Source organism: Dipodomys merriami, unplaced genomic scaffold, assembly GCF_024711535.1.
Source record: "Dipodomys merriami isolate MVZ:Mamm:240054 unplaced genomic scaffold, mDipMer1.0.p SCAF_37, whole genome shotgun sequence".
Lineage (NCBI taxonomy): Eukaryota > Metazoa > Chordata > Mammalia > Rodentia > Heteromyidae > Dipodomys > Dipodomys merriami.
The window spans coordinates 12,711,771-12,727,501 of record NW_027205270.1 but is presented as its reverse complement, the minus strand read 5'-3'; the positions used below and the strand labels follow the sequence as shown (position 1 = coordinate 12,727,501).

The 15,731-nt window shown below is 44.3% G+C and overlaps 1 protein-coding gene across 1 annotated transcript; it reads right to left on the bottom strand.

Annotated features, from left to right (window-relative positions):
- Positions 1-893: 893 nt before the first annotated feature.
- On the bottom strand, positions 894-11,402 carry Tgoln2 (trans-golgi network protein 2). Its single transcript, XM_069989113.1, has 4 exons — positions 11,334-11,402; positions 10,224-11,116; positions 7,914-7,997; positions 894-6,072 (listed from the first exon to the last, which is right to left on the bottom strand). Exons 1-4 carry the CDS (start codon positions 11,386-11,388, stop codon positions 6,067-6,069), a joined length of 1,038 nt encoding a protein of 345 aa, XP_069845214.1. The 5' UTR covers positions 11,389-11,402; the 3' UTR covers positions 894-6,066.
- Between the last annotated feature and the right edge of the window lie 4,329 nt (positions 11,403-15,731).

Below are 15,731 nucleotides of genomic sequence, written 5' to 3'. Positions count from 1 at the left end.
AAGCCTTGTTCTTTAAAATATTCAGGGATAGAGACTGGGAGCTGGGCACTGATGGCTCACACCTATAATCTTAGCTTCTCAGGAGGCTGAGATTTGAGGATCACAGTTCAAAGCCAGCCTGGGCAGGAAAATCAGTGAGACTCCTGTTAACCACAAAAAAGCCAGAAGTAGAGCTGTGACTCAACTGGTAGAGTGCTAGCCTTGTGCACTAAAGCTCAGGGACACCACTCAGGCCCTGAATTCAAGTGCTAGGACCAGCAAAAAGAAAAAATTAAATAAGACTTCAGTGAGATTAAGGGAGGCTGAAGGGTTATTCCAGGTCTAAATCGAATATACAGCAAGGAAATCACTGAGGCAATGGTATTTCTCATGGCAGCAGCTTAGCAAGCTCCTGGATAGGACCTGACCTTTCTGGTAGGAGTAGGGATGGGAGTCTAAAGTCAGGACTGAAAGGCATAGAACGTGCACAAAGCCCAGGATGGCATTTATGGTTTGCTGGTGTATGTAAAAGTTGAGCGTTCTTTTTCAGAAATGCTCAGAATCCAATTTGTTACTAGCTTTCCCCCCCTCCTCCAGATTTTGGAATATTTGCATACAAACAAGAAATCCTGAGGATAGGACCAGGTCTAAATACAGAATTCACTCAGGTGAATACATACTTACATACTTTATGTATGTAAGTACAGAGTAATTTTATACACTATTTCAAGTAATTCTAAACTGTCAGTGAGGCCCTCAAATAACTCCATTTTAGAACATTTAAGATTATTCAATGTGTGTGAAGAATGGGTGTGAAGGCGAATAAAGGCTAAAAGTTAAGAAAAATAACCTTTTACTTTTGTTAACACTGAAGCACCAAGGGCTTTAGTTCATGTTAATATATTGTTCATAAATTCAATGGTTTCATTAACTGAAATTTATTTTGGTTTCTGTTCACTGACAACACATTGGAATGACATTTACAGAAGCTTGGTACAACATATACTGAAAAATGACTGTCATTAGATCACAATATGCCTTAAAAAAATAAAATTCATTAAGTTACAAAAAGCTGAAAATATAAACATTACTCAACAGTGGTTATCTACTAATTGGGCAAAGGAAACAGTTTCAACAATAATTTACTTAACATAGTCTTTTTTTTTTTTTTTGGCCAGGCCTGGGACTTGAACTCAGGGCCTAGGCTCTGTCCCTGAGCCTCTCTGGGCTCAAGGATAGCACTCTGCCACTTGAACTACAGCACCACTTCTGGCTTTTTCTGTTTATGTGGTACTGAGGAATCAAACCCAGGCTTCCTGCATGCTACGCAAGCACTCTATCACTGAGCCACAGTCCCAGCCCTTTAACTTAAGTCTTATGAGCTAAATACCTATCAGTGTTTGGGACTGGCTGTGTTGGCAGTTGGAAATACTGCTCAGCTCAGACCTAGACCTTTTACAGAAGAGTTCTACATTGGAATATTTAGGAAATTCACATCTGACTCATGGGACTAAGTGAACTGAGTCACTCTTGGCTCTGAGTGTACAGTTACATTTAAACCTTAAGGCTGGGAAGTTGGCTCAGTGGTAGAGCGCTTGCCTTGCATGCCTGAGGCCCTGGGTTCAATTCCTCAGCACCACATAAGAAAAAGCCAGAAGTGGTGCTGTGGCTCAAGTGGTAGAGCACTAGCCTTGAGCTGAAGAGCTGAGGGACAGTGCCCAGGCCCAGAGTTCAGGCCCCACAACCGGACCCAAAAAAAAAAAAAAAATTTAAACCTTAAAGATTTCTATCAAGCCGGGCGCTGGTGGCTCACGCCTGTAATCCTAGCTACTCAGGAGGCTGAGGTCTGAGGATCACGGTTCAAAGCCAGCCCGGGCAGGAGAGACCATGAGACTCCTATTTCCAATAAACCACCAGAAAACCGGAAGTGGCGCTGTAGCTCAAGTGGTAGAGCGCTCGCCTTGAGCTGAAGAGCTGAGGGACAGCTCCCAGGCCCAGAGTTCAAGCCCCACGACCGACAAAAAAAAAAAAAAAAAAAATTTCTATCAAGCATTTCTTAAGCAATGCTAAATTCAACCTTCCTAGCAAGGGTTTTTAGAAAACAGTCTAGCAGAACCACAGGTCTGGTTCTAGCTCTCTCTCTTAAGTGCTCTAGCTTTCGATTATATACTAGCATTATCTATCAGCTTATTGTGTAAAAATAGAAGAAAATAAGCTTCACTACCAAGAGAAATCTGCAGGTAGAACTGTATCACCAATTGGTCTACTTAAAGACATCATGAGGGAAAAAATGTCAAGAATGTACAGCTTTGGTCAGGTCTTTCCAAGTTGCCTTAGCCTGTCTAGAGGAACTGGCCTTTAATTCTGAGTCTAGGAATGGAGTCTAAGCAATAAACTCAGTAATCCATAGAAGAAAAATGAGTTTTATTAGTATCCATGACTCGAGCAAATTCCTCCTAACAGCAATTGACATTCAGCGAAAAGCTAGGGCAGGAAGGGAAGACTGTAATGGTCTGTACAAGGAGGCTTGAAGCTCCACATGCTTCATATCTGTGCCCCCTCCCCTACCACAGACCCTGGCTCAATGCCTCCAGACAGTTCACTCACATTCACACAATCTTTAGGAAAGATGCTTCAAATGTTCTATCTTGCTGGGCATCTGTGGCTCATGTCTGTAACCTAGCTACTTAGGAGGCTGAGATCTGAGGATCATGGTTCAAAGCCAGCTGGGGCAGGAAAGTCCTCGAGACTCTTATGTCCAATAAAAAACCACCAGAAAACTGGAAGTGGTACTATAGCTCAAGTGATAGAGTGCTGGCCTTGAGCTGAAGAGCGCAGGGACAGCACCCATGCCCAGAGTTCAAGCCCCACGATCAACAAAAAAAAAAAAAGAAAAAAAAATTCTATCTTCAAAAAGACAACCATCCTGAAAATAAATTTTCCCTTGGTGGGAGATAGATAATTCAGTATAATCTCTTTCAGCACAGGAATCATAGTTCTCTGGTAGAAATGGACTCTGGCAATCCTAATGTTTCTACTTGCTGTCAATCTTTCTTCTCTCCTCTTTAAGAGCAAAAGCCAACATCTATGAGATCATAGCCACTAGCCCTCAGTTAAGTGACATCCAGATGACATGAAGCAAACCTACCGAAGTCAATGCTTAAGTCCTTAAGTGTCACTAACACTAGGCAGATGCAAAAATGCCAAGGGCTGTCTCAGAGCTTAGTTTTCTTGGAGAGACCAGAGCAACATCAGATGACTGCTCTGTTCTGCTGAAGTTCCAAATGAACAGCATTATTAAGAGTTATCAGAGTAAGCCAGGAATTGGTGGGTTACTCCTGTAATCCTAGTTTCTCAGGAGGCTGAGATCTGAGGATTGTAGTTCAAAGCCAGTTTGGGCAAGAGAATCCATGACATATCTCCAGTTAACCACCAGTCCCCTGTTTCCCTCGCCCCCCAAATAAAAAAGCCTGGAGTTTTGGTTTAAGTGGAATGAGTGCTAGTCAAGCTCAGAGACAGTATCCAGGCCCTGAGTTCAAGCCCCCAAAAGACTAGCACATACACAAAAAGCTATCAGAGTAGAACAGAAAGGGCTAGTGTAGGATGGGGCAGTAAAGAACAGGATGATCTCAGCAGAATGAGAGAAGGGAAGAAAGAAAATCAACCACCACAGAAAGCTGTGAAAGGGGGGAAAATGAGGAAAGGCAGAGGCACAGATACTCAAGATGGAAGGTTGTCAACTGCAGAATTCTTTCAAATTACAAGACTCTATAACTTGATTAAGCCATGAGATGGATGGTCCAGACTGAAGCCTGACACTAGGGCAAGTAAACCATAAAGATCAGTATTTCTAAGACTGCTCTTTCCAAGAATATGGACAGGAGAAACAATTAAGTGGCCTTGGGCTTGCTAGGCAGGCACTCAACCATTTCTCTCTCACACACACACATACACTCACACACACACACTGCTCAAATGTCTACAGAGACTTAAAAAAAACACTTGGATAGGACTTCGTGATGAGAAAAATGGTAGACCTTTTCATAGAACTCAATGATTTCAAAGACTAAGGTAGCTGAGAGGGACAGCTTGAGGAGGCAGTAATTCAGACTTAATGATAACAGGACAACTTAGCTGAACTATTCAGCATTTAGCAGAAGTGGGTTCTTTAGGAAGCAGGCTAAAGATAAAAGACGTCACTTGGAGGATGAAGAATGGAGGAATTTTTGAGGAAACAAAGGAATGGGTCTGGTTCTGAGGGCCTTTTACCCCTCCAGAATAATGATAAGGCAAAAACCAGTTGCCAGAGATACCTGGGAAGATGAATCTCAATATATATGGTCAATTAGCATTCAATCCTAGCAAACAGTAATACTAAGCTTGAGAATTGGCCACTGGATTTGGTGATCTGATAAATGAATAACCTTTGGAAAAAGAAGGAATCAAAGTGAGTTTGTTAGTCGTGATGAGAACGAATGGCAAGATAATGGAAGCAACCTATTAGAGCAGCAGAAGAGCACAATGATCAGCAAATAAGATGGGTGACTAGAAAATCATCAAAAGAAGGTACTAGAGGGGACAGACACAAAGAAAAAAATGCCAGAGGAGGGGGGAACAAAAGGGGAGACAGACAGGAGAATAAAATGACCATGGTCAGAGATTTCTTAAGTTGGGGGGTGGGGTCTCTGGAATTAACTCCTTGGATAGGTGAGGGATCATTGTATTAAGACTTGTGCATAGCAGACACAATGATACCAAGAGAAGTATGCACTGATTCTCTATCCCCATTAAGTGTGTTACTTGCCAAGAATGTAAATTACAACTCTAAGCCAGGTACTATTGTCAGCAAGGTAGAAGATACTTTATCAGGATGGTCTCTTTTTTAGACTACTCAACAGAGTTCATCTTACCTCCTCCTTCTACATTCTTTGCATGTCCCTGAGATTAGCTGAGATTCACCTCTCTTTAGGCAGACTGAAATAAAACTTTGAACAACAGTGTCATCTAAGACACTACTCTCAGTTACTTCAGGGAGTCCACTGGACTTCTTAAAGTTTAAGGACCCCTAAAATGAAAACAAAAACTTCTACTAGTTATCCTTAATATTTTAGAGGAGAGGACCATTAAACAGATTAAAGTAAAATGTGCACAATGCATTAAGTTTCTAAATATAAATATTTTCTCTATTTTAGACAACAAAGGTAAAGAAGTTTGTGGGAAACCTGTTCTATAAAGCCCTTTGGGGGGAAAAAAAAAACCAGACTAAAACCCTCCTATATGGTTTCTTACACATAATATGAATTTGCCCATTTTCAGGAAGTTCTACTGATTACAAATGTAGGAAAGGAGACACTGTTTCAATAATCAAGCATGTTTATAAAGCAATCTGATGGGACAGTGGCTTTACTCCCAGAAACCCTAAGTTCAGTTTTGTGCTCACAAAAGCAAACAGAAGTTAATTCACTTTTTTCTTAATTAACACAAAATATCAGAAAAATGCAGAGAACTATACTCGATTAATTAGATTTACAGGCAATAAAGCACTTTTAGCCTGCTATTTTGGTTTGCTGTTAAACTCTTTGTGAAGTAAATTTCATGTCCAAAATAGTCCTCTCCCCATCAGCATTTCATCATCTTCTAAAAGGGTGTATCAATTCAAAAGAGGCCTTAGTAGAAAAAACTTTTGATTACAGAGTTTTCTCTTAGTTCTGCAAAGATAAATAGTGCAATGCTACAGTCAAGGGCTAACTTCACTACAGAGCCAAAGCCAAGGGAGGGTGGTCAGCAGTATAGCCTGCCCAGGGCTGGAGTCTCCTTTTGGTCATAGCCGTGTTTCCACATGCTCCCTTATTCACATTCAAGAGGAAGAAAGGATGAATGGAACACTTCAGCATCAAGGGAACACAAAAGTACAATGATCACAGAGCACAGTATCACCAAAGTGCAGGTGCAAAACCCAAAGCAATCAATCCCCTGTCTCTGCCAGCCCAGACTTGCCACCAAACCCCAGAGGAGGTCACAGTATTTTTCATTTCTCTTGATTTGGAAACAAATCAGCAGGGAGGACAAAGTTCTTGAAGATGTAGATCAAAGCTGAAATGAGAGCAACATAGTCTGTTGGTAACATTTACCTTTCTCAGAGGAATACAACTATGATTTTGGAGAAATAAAAGATCATATAGGAACTGCAGCTATGGGACTGGGAAGGTGGCTGAGTGGTAGAATGCTTGCCTTGTATGCATGAGGCCCTGGGTTTGATTCCTCAGCACCACATAAGCAGAAAAAGCCAGAAGTGGCGCTGTGGCTCAAGCAGTAGAGCACTAGCCTTGAGCTGAAGAGCTGATAGACAGCGCCCAGGCCCAGAGTTCAGGCCCAGGACCACCACCACCACCAACAACAACAAAAGAACTGCAGTTAATAGAAACAACAATTAATGAAAATAATAACCCACAAAATCAACCACATTAATGAGCCTTAAAACCAGTTTAAAATAAAACACTGTCTGGTTGGTGGCTCACACCTGTAATTCTAGATACTCAGGAGGCTAAGATTTCAGGATTATAGTTCAAAGCCAACCTGGGCTGGGAAAGTCCTTGAGACTTTATCTCCAATTGACTATTTAAAATTAGAAATGGAGATGTGGCTCAAGTTAGAGAAAATAAGTTATTAGAGAAAGTGACCTAACACCTATCAGCTATTGAAGTCGATCTGAGTGGCTCATTCTGTAGCTGGTGATGAGTTGTACAAGTGAACTGTGTTCCTACAGGAAGTCTTGGACAATTTACACCTAGGTCACTGTTCTATGCCAATGCCCTCTCTACTGCTAAACAGAATAGGTAGGAAGAATGCATGTTGGCAACAACTCAGTGAGAGTACACACTTCCTGCTTTGACAGGTTACTTTTGGGGAGAACTATGCTCAGCACTTGCTGCTGTGTGATTAAAAGAGGGCTCTTTTCCCTGGCAGAGGCAGACTGTACTCAGGAGGTAGTGCCACAGTGCTGATCTGGGAAGTTGTGTTTCTGGGCTCATTTGTTTTCAGAGTTTAGTCTAGTGCTTTGCCACATAAAGTATGTTTCCAGGAGTATTTGGTATCCCCTGGAAACTTCCTGGAAATAAAAACACATAATACCTATGTATCTATCACCTACCAAGTTACTCAGATTTTGACAAAATATGCACCTGTCATCCCAGCTACAATGGAAATTGTAAATAGGAGGAACACAATTCAGGCCACTGTGGGCAAAAAGTGTGACCTATTTCAAAAATAACTGGAGTAGCTGGGTGCCCGTAGCTCACAAGTCTAATTCTAGCTATTCAGAAGGCTGAGATCTGCGAATCATAGCCAGTCTGAACAGGAAAGTCCATGAGACTTATCTCCAATTAATCAAAAAAAAAAACCAGAAGTGGAACTGTGGCTCAAGTGATAGAGAGCTAGTCCTGAGCAAAAACAGCTCAGGGACAGTGCCAAGGCTTTAAATTAAGTTCAAATCCCGAAACAGGCTTTTGCTTTCTCTCTTTCTCTCTCTCTCTCTCCTCTCTCTCTCTCACCACCCCTCCCCCCACATACACACACACAAAAAAAAAAGGTTTGCAAAAAAACTAGTATAGTGAAAAAGGCTCACAACTTGGGAACTGCTCTCGGTACTAATGTTGCCACTAACTTGGGAGTGAAAATTTAGGAAAGAAATGTTAATGTTTCTGGGCAGGCCTGTTACTTTATCCGTGAAGGGAGGGAGAGAACTAAACGCTATCTTCCAGCTCTAACCTTGTCCGTCTGTGTACAGTATGTGGATAGAGTGTGTGGTTCCAGTCAAGAGGGTAATGACAGCTGTGATCCCAACATCAGCCATCACGCCAAACACAAGCCCAGTGGTTACACTCATCTGGGGTTCCACATCCTTCCATGCACCTACTTGGTTTCTTCTTTCTTACCTTTAGATTCAGACGTTGGTAGTCACTAGCCTTTGGCCTACGAGTGACTTTGGATCTTTTTCCTTCCAAAGCAAAAGCAATAATCTGGGGGGGAAAAAAGCAAATAGCGGGTCACTCTTTGAGTCTTCCAGTAGGTACCAACCTAATTTGTTAATGACCCTGACAGCAGAAAAGGATGGGGGGGTAGGGGGGGAAGAGGGGGCACATCCACAAGAAACCTAAACTTTTGGCAGTGCTGGGGATCAAACACGCATACATGCTAGGCAAACATTCCACCAGGCTCAAAATGAGATGTGGCTTAGTGGTAGAGCCTCTGCCTAGTATGTGTGAGGTACTGGGTTCAATCCCTAGCACCACTTTAAAAAAAAAATCATAAAGATTTTGAGAAGGGATAGGTCCTAAATACATCAAAATCCTTTATACTGCCTATTGGAAATAATGGAGGATGGTTGTTCTGTGCTCTAACTTGTGGAATTCTGTATGATTTAATCTAGGTTGCTCAAAGATCTGCCAAGCTCTTCCCATAGAGCACTAGAACTGCTTTGTCTTTAAATCAAAATCAGTAATTATTTCCTATATGTAAATATACTCTTTTAGAGTTGTTGACTCATCAACAACTTCATTTTTTTTTTTTTTTTGCTAGTCCTGGGGCTTGAACTTAGGGCCTGGGCACTGTCCCCAAGCTGCTTTTGTTCAACCCTAGCACTCTACCACTTGGGCCACAATGCCACTTCTGGCTTTTTCTGTTTATGTGGTACAGAGGAATCAAACCCAGGGCTTAATACATGCTAGGCAAGCACTCTACCACTAAGCCACATTCCCAGCCCTTCCCTCACTTTTTATGGCAGGAGACCTAATGGCAATCATGAACTGAATCTCTCCAATTTTAACCAGGTTGCTGAAAACTTCTAAATTCTCAGGGTTCAATAGGAAATGTAGTCATTTGGCATTAGAGTGGTTGCTAAGGGACACTGGTTATCACTTCACACCAAATTCTGTTAAAGAAAAGATGGCCAGGCACTGGTAGCTCATACCTGTAATCCTAACTACTCAGGAGGCTGAGATCTGAGGATAACAGTTGGAAGACAGCCCAGGCAGAAAAGTCCCGTGAGACTTTTACCTCTATTTAACTACTCAAAACCAGAAGTGGAGCTATGGCTTAAAAAGTGGTAGCTCACAAGTGTAATCCTAGCTACTCAGAAGGCTGAGATCTGAGGATCATAGCCAGTCGGAGCAGCAAAGTCCATGAGACTATCTCCAATTAACTACAAAAAGCCAGAAGTGGAACTGTGGCTCAAGTGGTAGAGAGTGTCTCCTGCTAGCCTTGAGCAAAAGAACTCAGGGACAGCACCCAGGCCCTGAATTCAGGCCCCAGGACAGACCAAAAAGAAAAAAAAAAAGAAAAGGTGTGCAATCTCAGGGCTTCTAATATCAGTGACTGCAGAAGAGGGTCCTCTTGGGCTTTTGTAGTTTATATGCATGGTAAAGGGAAAGATAAGATGCAACTGTCAAGTACTCAGGCCCAAGGAGGCTGTGCAGGACCTGAGTTCAAGGTTTGAAAGGAATTCTTTTTTTTTTTTTTCTTTCCCCAGTACTGGGGCTTCTTGATCTCGAGGCCTGGGCACTTTCCCTTTAACTTTTTTCACACCCACTTGAACTACAGCCCCACTTCTAGTTTCTTGGTAGCTAACCGGATAAAAGTGTTTTATGGGACTTTCCTCCCTAGGCTGCCTTGAACTGCGATCTGAGCACCTCCTAAGTAACTAGTATTACAGATAGGGGTTTTAGCCACCAGTGCCTGGCAGGAGATCCCATTTTTAGGTTTGTTACAAGCATCCTTACAGCAGCAGCACTCCAAGGAGGCAAGTCCCATAATGAAAACACACGATTTTCAAAATAAGAGCAAAGATCCCTAGTAGGGTCTGAAGAAAACAGAATTTTGTCTTAAAATTCCCAGTGTTGCCAGGCATGGTGGCTCACGCCTGTAATCCTAGCTACTCAGGAAGCTGAGATCTGAGGATTGTAGTTCAAAGCCAGTCTGGGCAAGAAAGTCTGTGAGACTCTTATCTCCAATAAACCACTCAGAAAACTGGAAGTGACGTTGTGGCTTAAGTGATAGTGTTCACCTTGAGCTGAAGAGCTGAGGGACAGTACCCAGGCTCCAAGTTCAAGCCCCACACAAAAAATAAATAAATAAATAAATAATCCCAGTGTTCACAGGCAGGTGAGCAAGTGGACATTTGCCCTTTCAGCAGACTTTCAGATTGGAAGGAAATTCCATTTGCCTTCCTAAGGCAATGCTCAACTTACCTTCCGCTTGTTGTGATAGGCAATATAGAGCACAGCCACAAGAATGGCAGCGGTCACTAGATATGCAAAGAAATGACTGCTCTCTGCGTGGGCACTCCCAGGATTGTCCTTATAAAGGTCATCTTTCCCATTACTCATAGGATCCAAAAGTGTCCCTTCACGGTTGTCACTGGAGGCAGGGCCGGGCACGTTTTCTTTCTCTTCATCGGGGGGTGGGCCCTCCGCAATCTCTGAATCCCCTTCAGTCTCCTTGGGTTCCACTTCCTCTGTGGGTTCTGAAGGCTTTTCCTCGCTCTCCTGCTGATGAGAAGAGAGCTCAGAGTCCACTGTCAGTGTCTCCCCAGATTCTGTTTTGGAAATCTGTGGAGGCGTCTCTCCTCCATCTAGCTGGATTTCGTCAGTCTTGGGGGTCTCCTTAACAGAGGGGCTGGAGTTAGGCTTGTTGGAGACTCCTTCTGGGGACTGCTCCTTCGTGATTATGGGCTTGGCCGACTTTCCTGCCGCAGACTTCGTCGCTGGCTCTACAGGATTGTGGGGTTCCACTCCTTCCCTGGCCTTCAGCTCCGACCCCGAGGAGTTGGTAGACTCTCTTCCCCCAGGCTTCGGCTCAGATCCCACAAGCTTAGGGGATGTTCCTTCCTCTGACTTCAGCTTCATCTCGGTCGCAGGTTGCTTCTTGATGGCATCTCCGGAGTTTTGTTCCTGGGCCTTCGGCTCAGGGTTGGTGGCTTCTTGGCCCGCAGCCTGCGGTTGGGGTTGCGGGTCCTCCGGTTTGCTCGGGCTTCCTACGGCTGAAAACGAGGGTAACACTTCCCCAGAATTATTCTTGGGCCGGGCGGTTGTACCCGGCAGGCTGGTAGATGGACTGTGGGTGGCTGACAGCACCTGGTCTCCTGAAATAGAAAAACCCAGAACCACCTGGATCGGGGGAACCGAGAGAACAGAAAGGGACTCCTCCGCCGGGGAAGGGTGAGGGGCGACCCGGGAAGGAGGCGGGGAAGGCAGCGGTGGGAGGCGAGAGAGCGCTGGGGGAAGGCGGAGGGGGCCGACAGGGCCCGAAGCTAGCCCAGGTCTGGCCTGGGGGCGAGGGGGGTGGGGAAGGGGTCTCACCAGCCTCGACGACACTGAGCAGGAGCAACGACACCAGGAACAGCATCCTGGACATTCTGCGCTTCCGCCTTCCACTGGTCTCGCGAGAGCCGCCAGCAAGAACTCCAAGCTCGTGGCCACGCCCCTTCCGGCGCGCGTCTCTCCGCCCGCCCGGCGGGAGCGGGAGCGGGAGCGGGAGCGCGGCGGGCGGTGGGCCTGGAGCTTAGGTTCTGGCGTTCCTTACTGTCGCGGGTTGAATCCAACTCTTTCTGCTTGCTTTTCTCCTCAGCAGCCACGACAGACCGGAACTCCCTTTTCTGTTCTCTCACCTCGCATGTCCGAGGCAGGGCCAAAGCCCCTCTCCGGGTGGGGATGCTGGTTCAGGCCCCTCTTCTCATCCTCGGCTCCCATTTATCTGCCTCCCTTTCTGATGCTTCTTTCTCAACTGAACACAGAGGCCTGCGTGGCCAGGTCCTTCCCAGACTCACCCCATCACGTTTCTAGCAGTAGGTTTAGTATCTTGACTCTCCTCCCTGTGAGACAGGGTAGGTGGGACAAAATGACAGGGAAACAAGACCATCTGAAGATAAGGCACAGTCAGGAACTAAGACCAAGAGACATCACCAAAAGACCGAAATGTTAGATGTGAATAAAATGCCACAGTATATGCAAGTGGTAGAGTTCGGGCCTTGAGCAAGGTATGTAAGGTCCTCAGTTCAAGCCCCAACACTGACTTGTGTTAGCACACTGCCACACCATAACACTGGCGTCTCTTCCATTGGGAGTTGTCACCGTTAGCATTCTAAGGAGAAGCTATACCAAAATGAGGTAAGATGTTCCTTGCAAATAAGCTTTCCTTTAGAGCTATAAAAGTTAACCCCCTGCCGCCGCCCCCCGCCCTTTTTTAAAGTACCTGCTCTGGGTACCTGTAGCTGCCCTCACCTGTAATCCTAGCTACTCAGGAGGCTGAGCTCTGAGAACTGTGGTTCCAAGGCAGCCCCAGCAGGAAAGTTCATACTCTTATTAAACTGGACTATTTCATTTAAACCTTTCCTAGATAAGTGGTCACATCATCTGGTAATTTTAATCACTCTTGTTTCTACATCATTACCCAAACATGAAGACAATAGGTTTTAAACTCTCCAATTAACCAGCAAAAAAGTTGGTGAGTGGAACTGTGTCTAAAGTTGTAGTGAGCTAGCTAGCCTTGAGCAGAAAACCTCAGGGACACTGCCCAGGCCCTGATGAATTCAAGCTCCAGGAGACACACACACACACACACACACACACACACACACACACACACACACACACCCTGATGAATTCAAGCTCCAGGACACACACACACACACACACACACACACACACACACACACACACACAATCTGCATTTACTCTTTTCTTTTACATGTTAAGCGAATTCTAGGTCTCCCTGCATGAGTAAAGGACCCCCAAATAGTATAGCTGGTGAGTTAATTCTTTGACTAAAGATGACTAAAAGCAGATCCCCATGTCACTAAACCCATCTGAGTAATAGTAAGGTCACCCTAAAACCTATTGTCTTCATATTTGGGTAATAAAGTAGAAACGGTAGTGATTAAAGATTACCAGATGATGTGACCACTTATCAGGGAAAGGTTTAATGGGAAATCTCCTGTTTAATCAAGAAGGTATATATACACTTGGGATGAAGACTACCATTTTGAGCTTCTGTTCCCATCTTCATGTCAGGTAGGAGATGCTTTTCCTTCCCTTTTCTGTATCTCTCAACTTTGTCCTATTTTTATAAGCTTGCTTAACTTCCACTCTATGAGTTTTTCTGTTGTTTTCTTTTTCCTGTGTATTCTTTTAAAAATTATTTTAGGGGCTGGGAATGTGGCTTAATGGTAGACTGCTTGCCTAGCATGCAGGAAGCCCTGGGTTTGATTCCTCAGTACCATATAAACAGAAAAAGCCAGAAATGGCATTTAGGCTCAAGTGGTAGAGTACTAGCCTTGAGCAAAAGAAGCTCAGGGACAATGTCTAGGCCCTGAGTTCAAGCCCCAGATCTGGCAAAAAAAAAAAAAAAAGTTCAAGGGACTCCATATTAACCTGTGGCTGGGCACAGTAGCACGTGCCTCCCACTTACTGTGACACAAGGAGACACAAGTAGGAGCATAGCAGTTAAGGCCAGCTATAGCATAGAGAATACCTTGAGATTTCAAGAGCTTGTTTGGAGGTTTTAGCAGGGGAGTGCAGCTACTTGTATACCTATGACCAAAGACTTGTCCTCCTCACTAGGGTTGGTCAACCTCTTTTATTAAGCACGCAGCTTCAAGAGGGACACACATGGAGTGGTGAGGGAGGAAGGGGACACTCATCTAGCCAACCAGATCAGCCGAATAAACCCTGGCTGTCAGTGGGGTGACAGATGGCAGAGCCAGATCTCCCTCATATCCTACCTTGCGATTTTGGTTTGAGGTTAGCCCTGGCAGGAAAGCCTGTGAGATTCTTAGTAAGTTAACCACCAAATAGCCAGAAATAGAGCTGTGACTAAAATGGTAGAGCACTAGCCTTTAGTAAAAAAGCTAAGGAACAGCCCCGTGCTCTGAGTTCAAGCCCCAGTACTGGTGCACATGCGTATGTGCGAGCACGCACACACACACACACACACACACACACACACACACGTACAAATTTGTGCTTTCTGTCCTTTGTAGATATTTTCATCTGGTTGTTGTGCTTTGTGGGGTTTGTTGTTGTTGTTGTTGTCATTTATGTATTTTTTGGTGCTGGGGATTGAACCCAGAGCCTTAATCTTCTCTTGCAAGGCAAGTACTCTACCTCTTGCGTCACACCTCCAGCCTCTTTTCCACTTTGTTTTTTGTTCTGACTTTTTCCTATGCATATTTTTCTCCTCAAATTAGGATCCTTGAGAAAATAGTTTTGTATGCCACTATTTACAGTGTTATGCTTAAATATTATATTGCTTTAAAGTACTTATTTATTTATTTATTTATTTTTGGGTCCGGTCGTGGGGCCTGAACTCTGGGCCTGGGTGCTGTCCAACTCTGGGCCTGGGTGCTGTCCCTCAGCTCTTCAGCGCAAGGCTAGCGCTCTACCACTTGAGCCCCAGCGCCACTTCCGGCTTTTTTCTTTTTGCTTATGTGGTGCTGAGGAATCGAACCCAGGGCTTCATGCATGCAAGGCAAGCACTCTACCACTGAGCCACCTTTCCAGCCCATGCTTTAAAGTATTTTATGAATTTTTTTTTTTTTTTGGTCTGGTCGTGGGGCCTGAACTCTGGGCCTGGGTGCTGTCCCTCAGCTCTTCATCTCAAGGCTAGCGCTCTACCACTTGAGCCACAGTGCTACTTCTGGCTTTTTTCTTTTTTTGCTTATGTGGTGCTGAGGAATCGAACCCAGGGCCTCAAGCATGCAAGGCAAGCGCTCTACCACTGAGCCACCTTCCCAGCCCTTAATGAATATTTTCTAGGCTAGGTATTTTGTAAATTACATACACACACACACTTTTTTTTTTTACGTTGGGCTTGAGTGACAGAAGCTTAAGAGTCCCAGTTACTTAGGAGTCTTGGGGCAGAAGAGTCACTTTATCTCAGGAGTTTAGGACCAGCTTGGGTAACATAGTGAAAACCTGTGTCAATAAATAAAATAAACTAGTCCCCTGTGGCTCATATCTATAATCCTAGCTATTCTGGAGGCTGAGATCTGGAGGATCGAGGGTTAAAGCTAGCCTGGGCAGAAACTCCACCTCCAATTAACTAGCAAAAAGCCAGAAGTGGAATTATGGCTCAATTGGTAGAGCACTAGCTTTGAGCAAAAAGGCTCAGGACTTGAGTTCAAGCCCCAGAATGATGGGCACAATAGAGAATGAGAGAGACTGAGAGGGAGAGAGAGAGATTTTAACTGCATAGTGTATATATAATCTGGCAGTGCACATAAACATTAAATCATAGATAGCTGTGTGTGCATGCTTGAATTCCAAGAACTTCCAAGAAAGGTGTGAAAAGGATGAATCAGTTGAGGAAGGGACGCTTGTTGCTGAAGGTTGTAGGTATTCCCAGGTAAGGAACAAGAAGATGAGAATGGCCTTTCCTGGTTGCTTGTAGACAGCTACATACAGGTGGGAACCTGGTATTTTGTGTCAGTCTAAAGACCAGGCCTATCCAATAAAAGGAAGTGAATAACAGAATGAAGCTGGAGCAGAGCCAGATTAACGAATAAATGACCTAGTAGTTGTCTGGATCATAAATTTCTGTGGGCACAGAATTAATTACACCAGAAAAATAGGCCAGTTAACTCTTGTCAAATTGTAAACTGGCCCCACCCTGCCAACAAAGACTAAAGCCACAAAGAAACAGTATTCCCAGTAGTTCTCTGAGTATAGTATCTGCTACATGACACACAGTTCTAGTTGTTG

Coding starts and splice junctions, on each gene's coding strand:
- Tgoln2 (XM_069989113.1), bottom strand. CDS start 11,388: ATGTCCAGGATGCTGTTCCTGGTGTCGTTGCTCCTGCTCAGTGTCGTC. Junction 11,117..11,333: donor GCTCAGTGTCGTCGAGGCTG/GTGAGACCCCTT, acceptor TTTCTATTTCAG/GAGACCAGGTGCTGTCAGCC. Junction 7,998..10,223: donor CCTATCACAACAAGCGGAAG/GTAAGTTGAGCA, acceptor TTTCCCCCCCAG/ATTATTGCTTTTGCTTTGGA.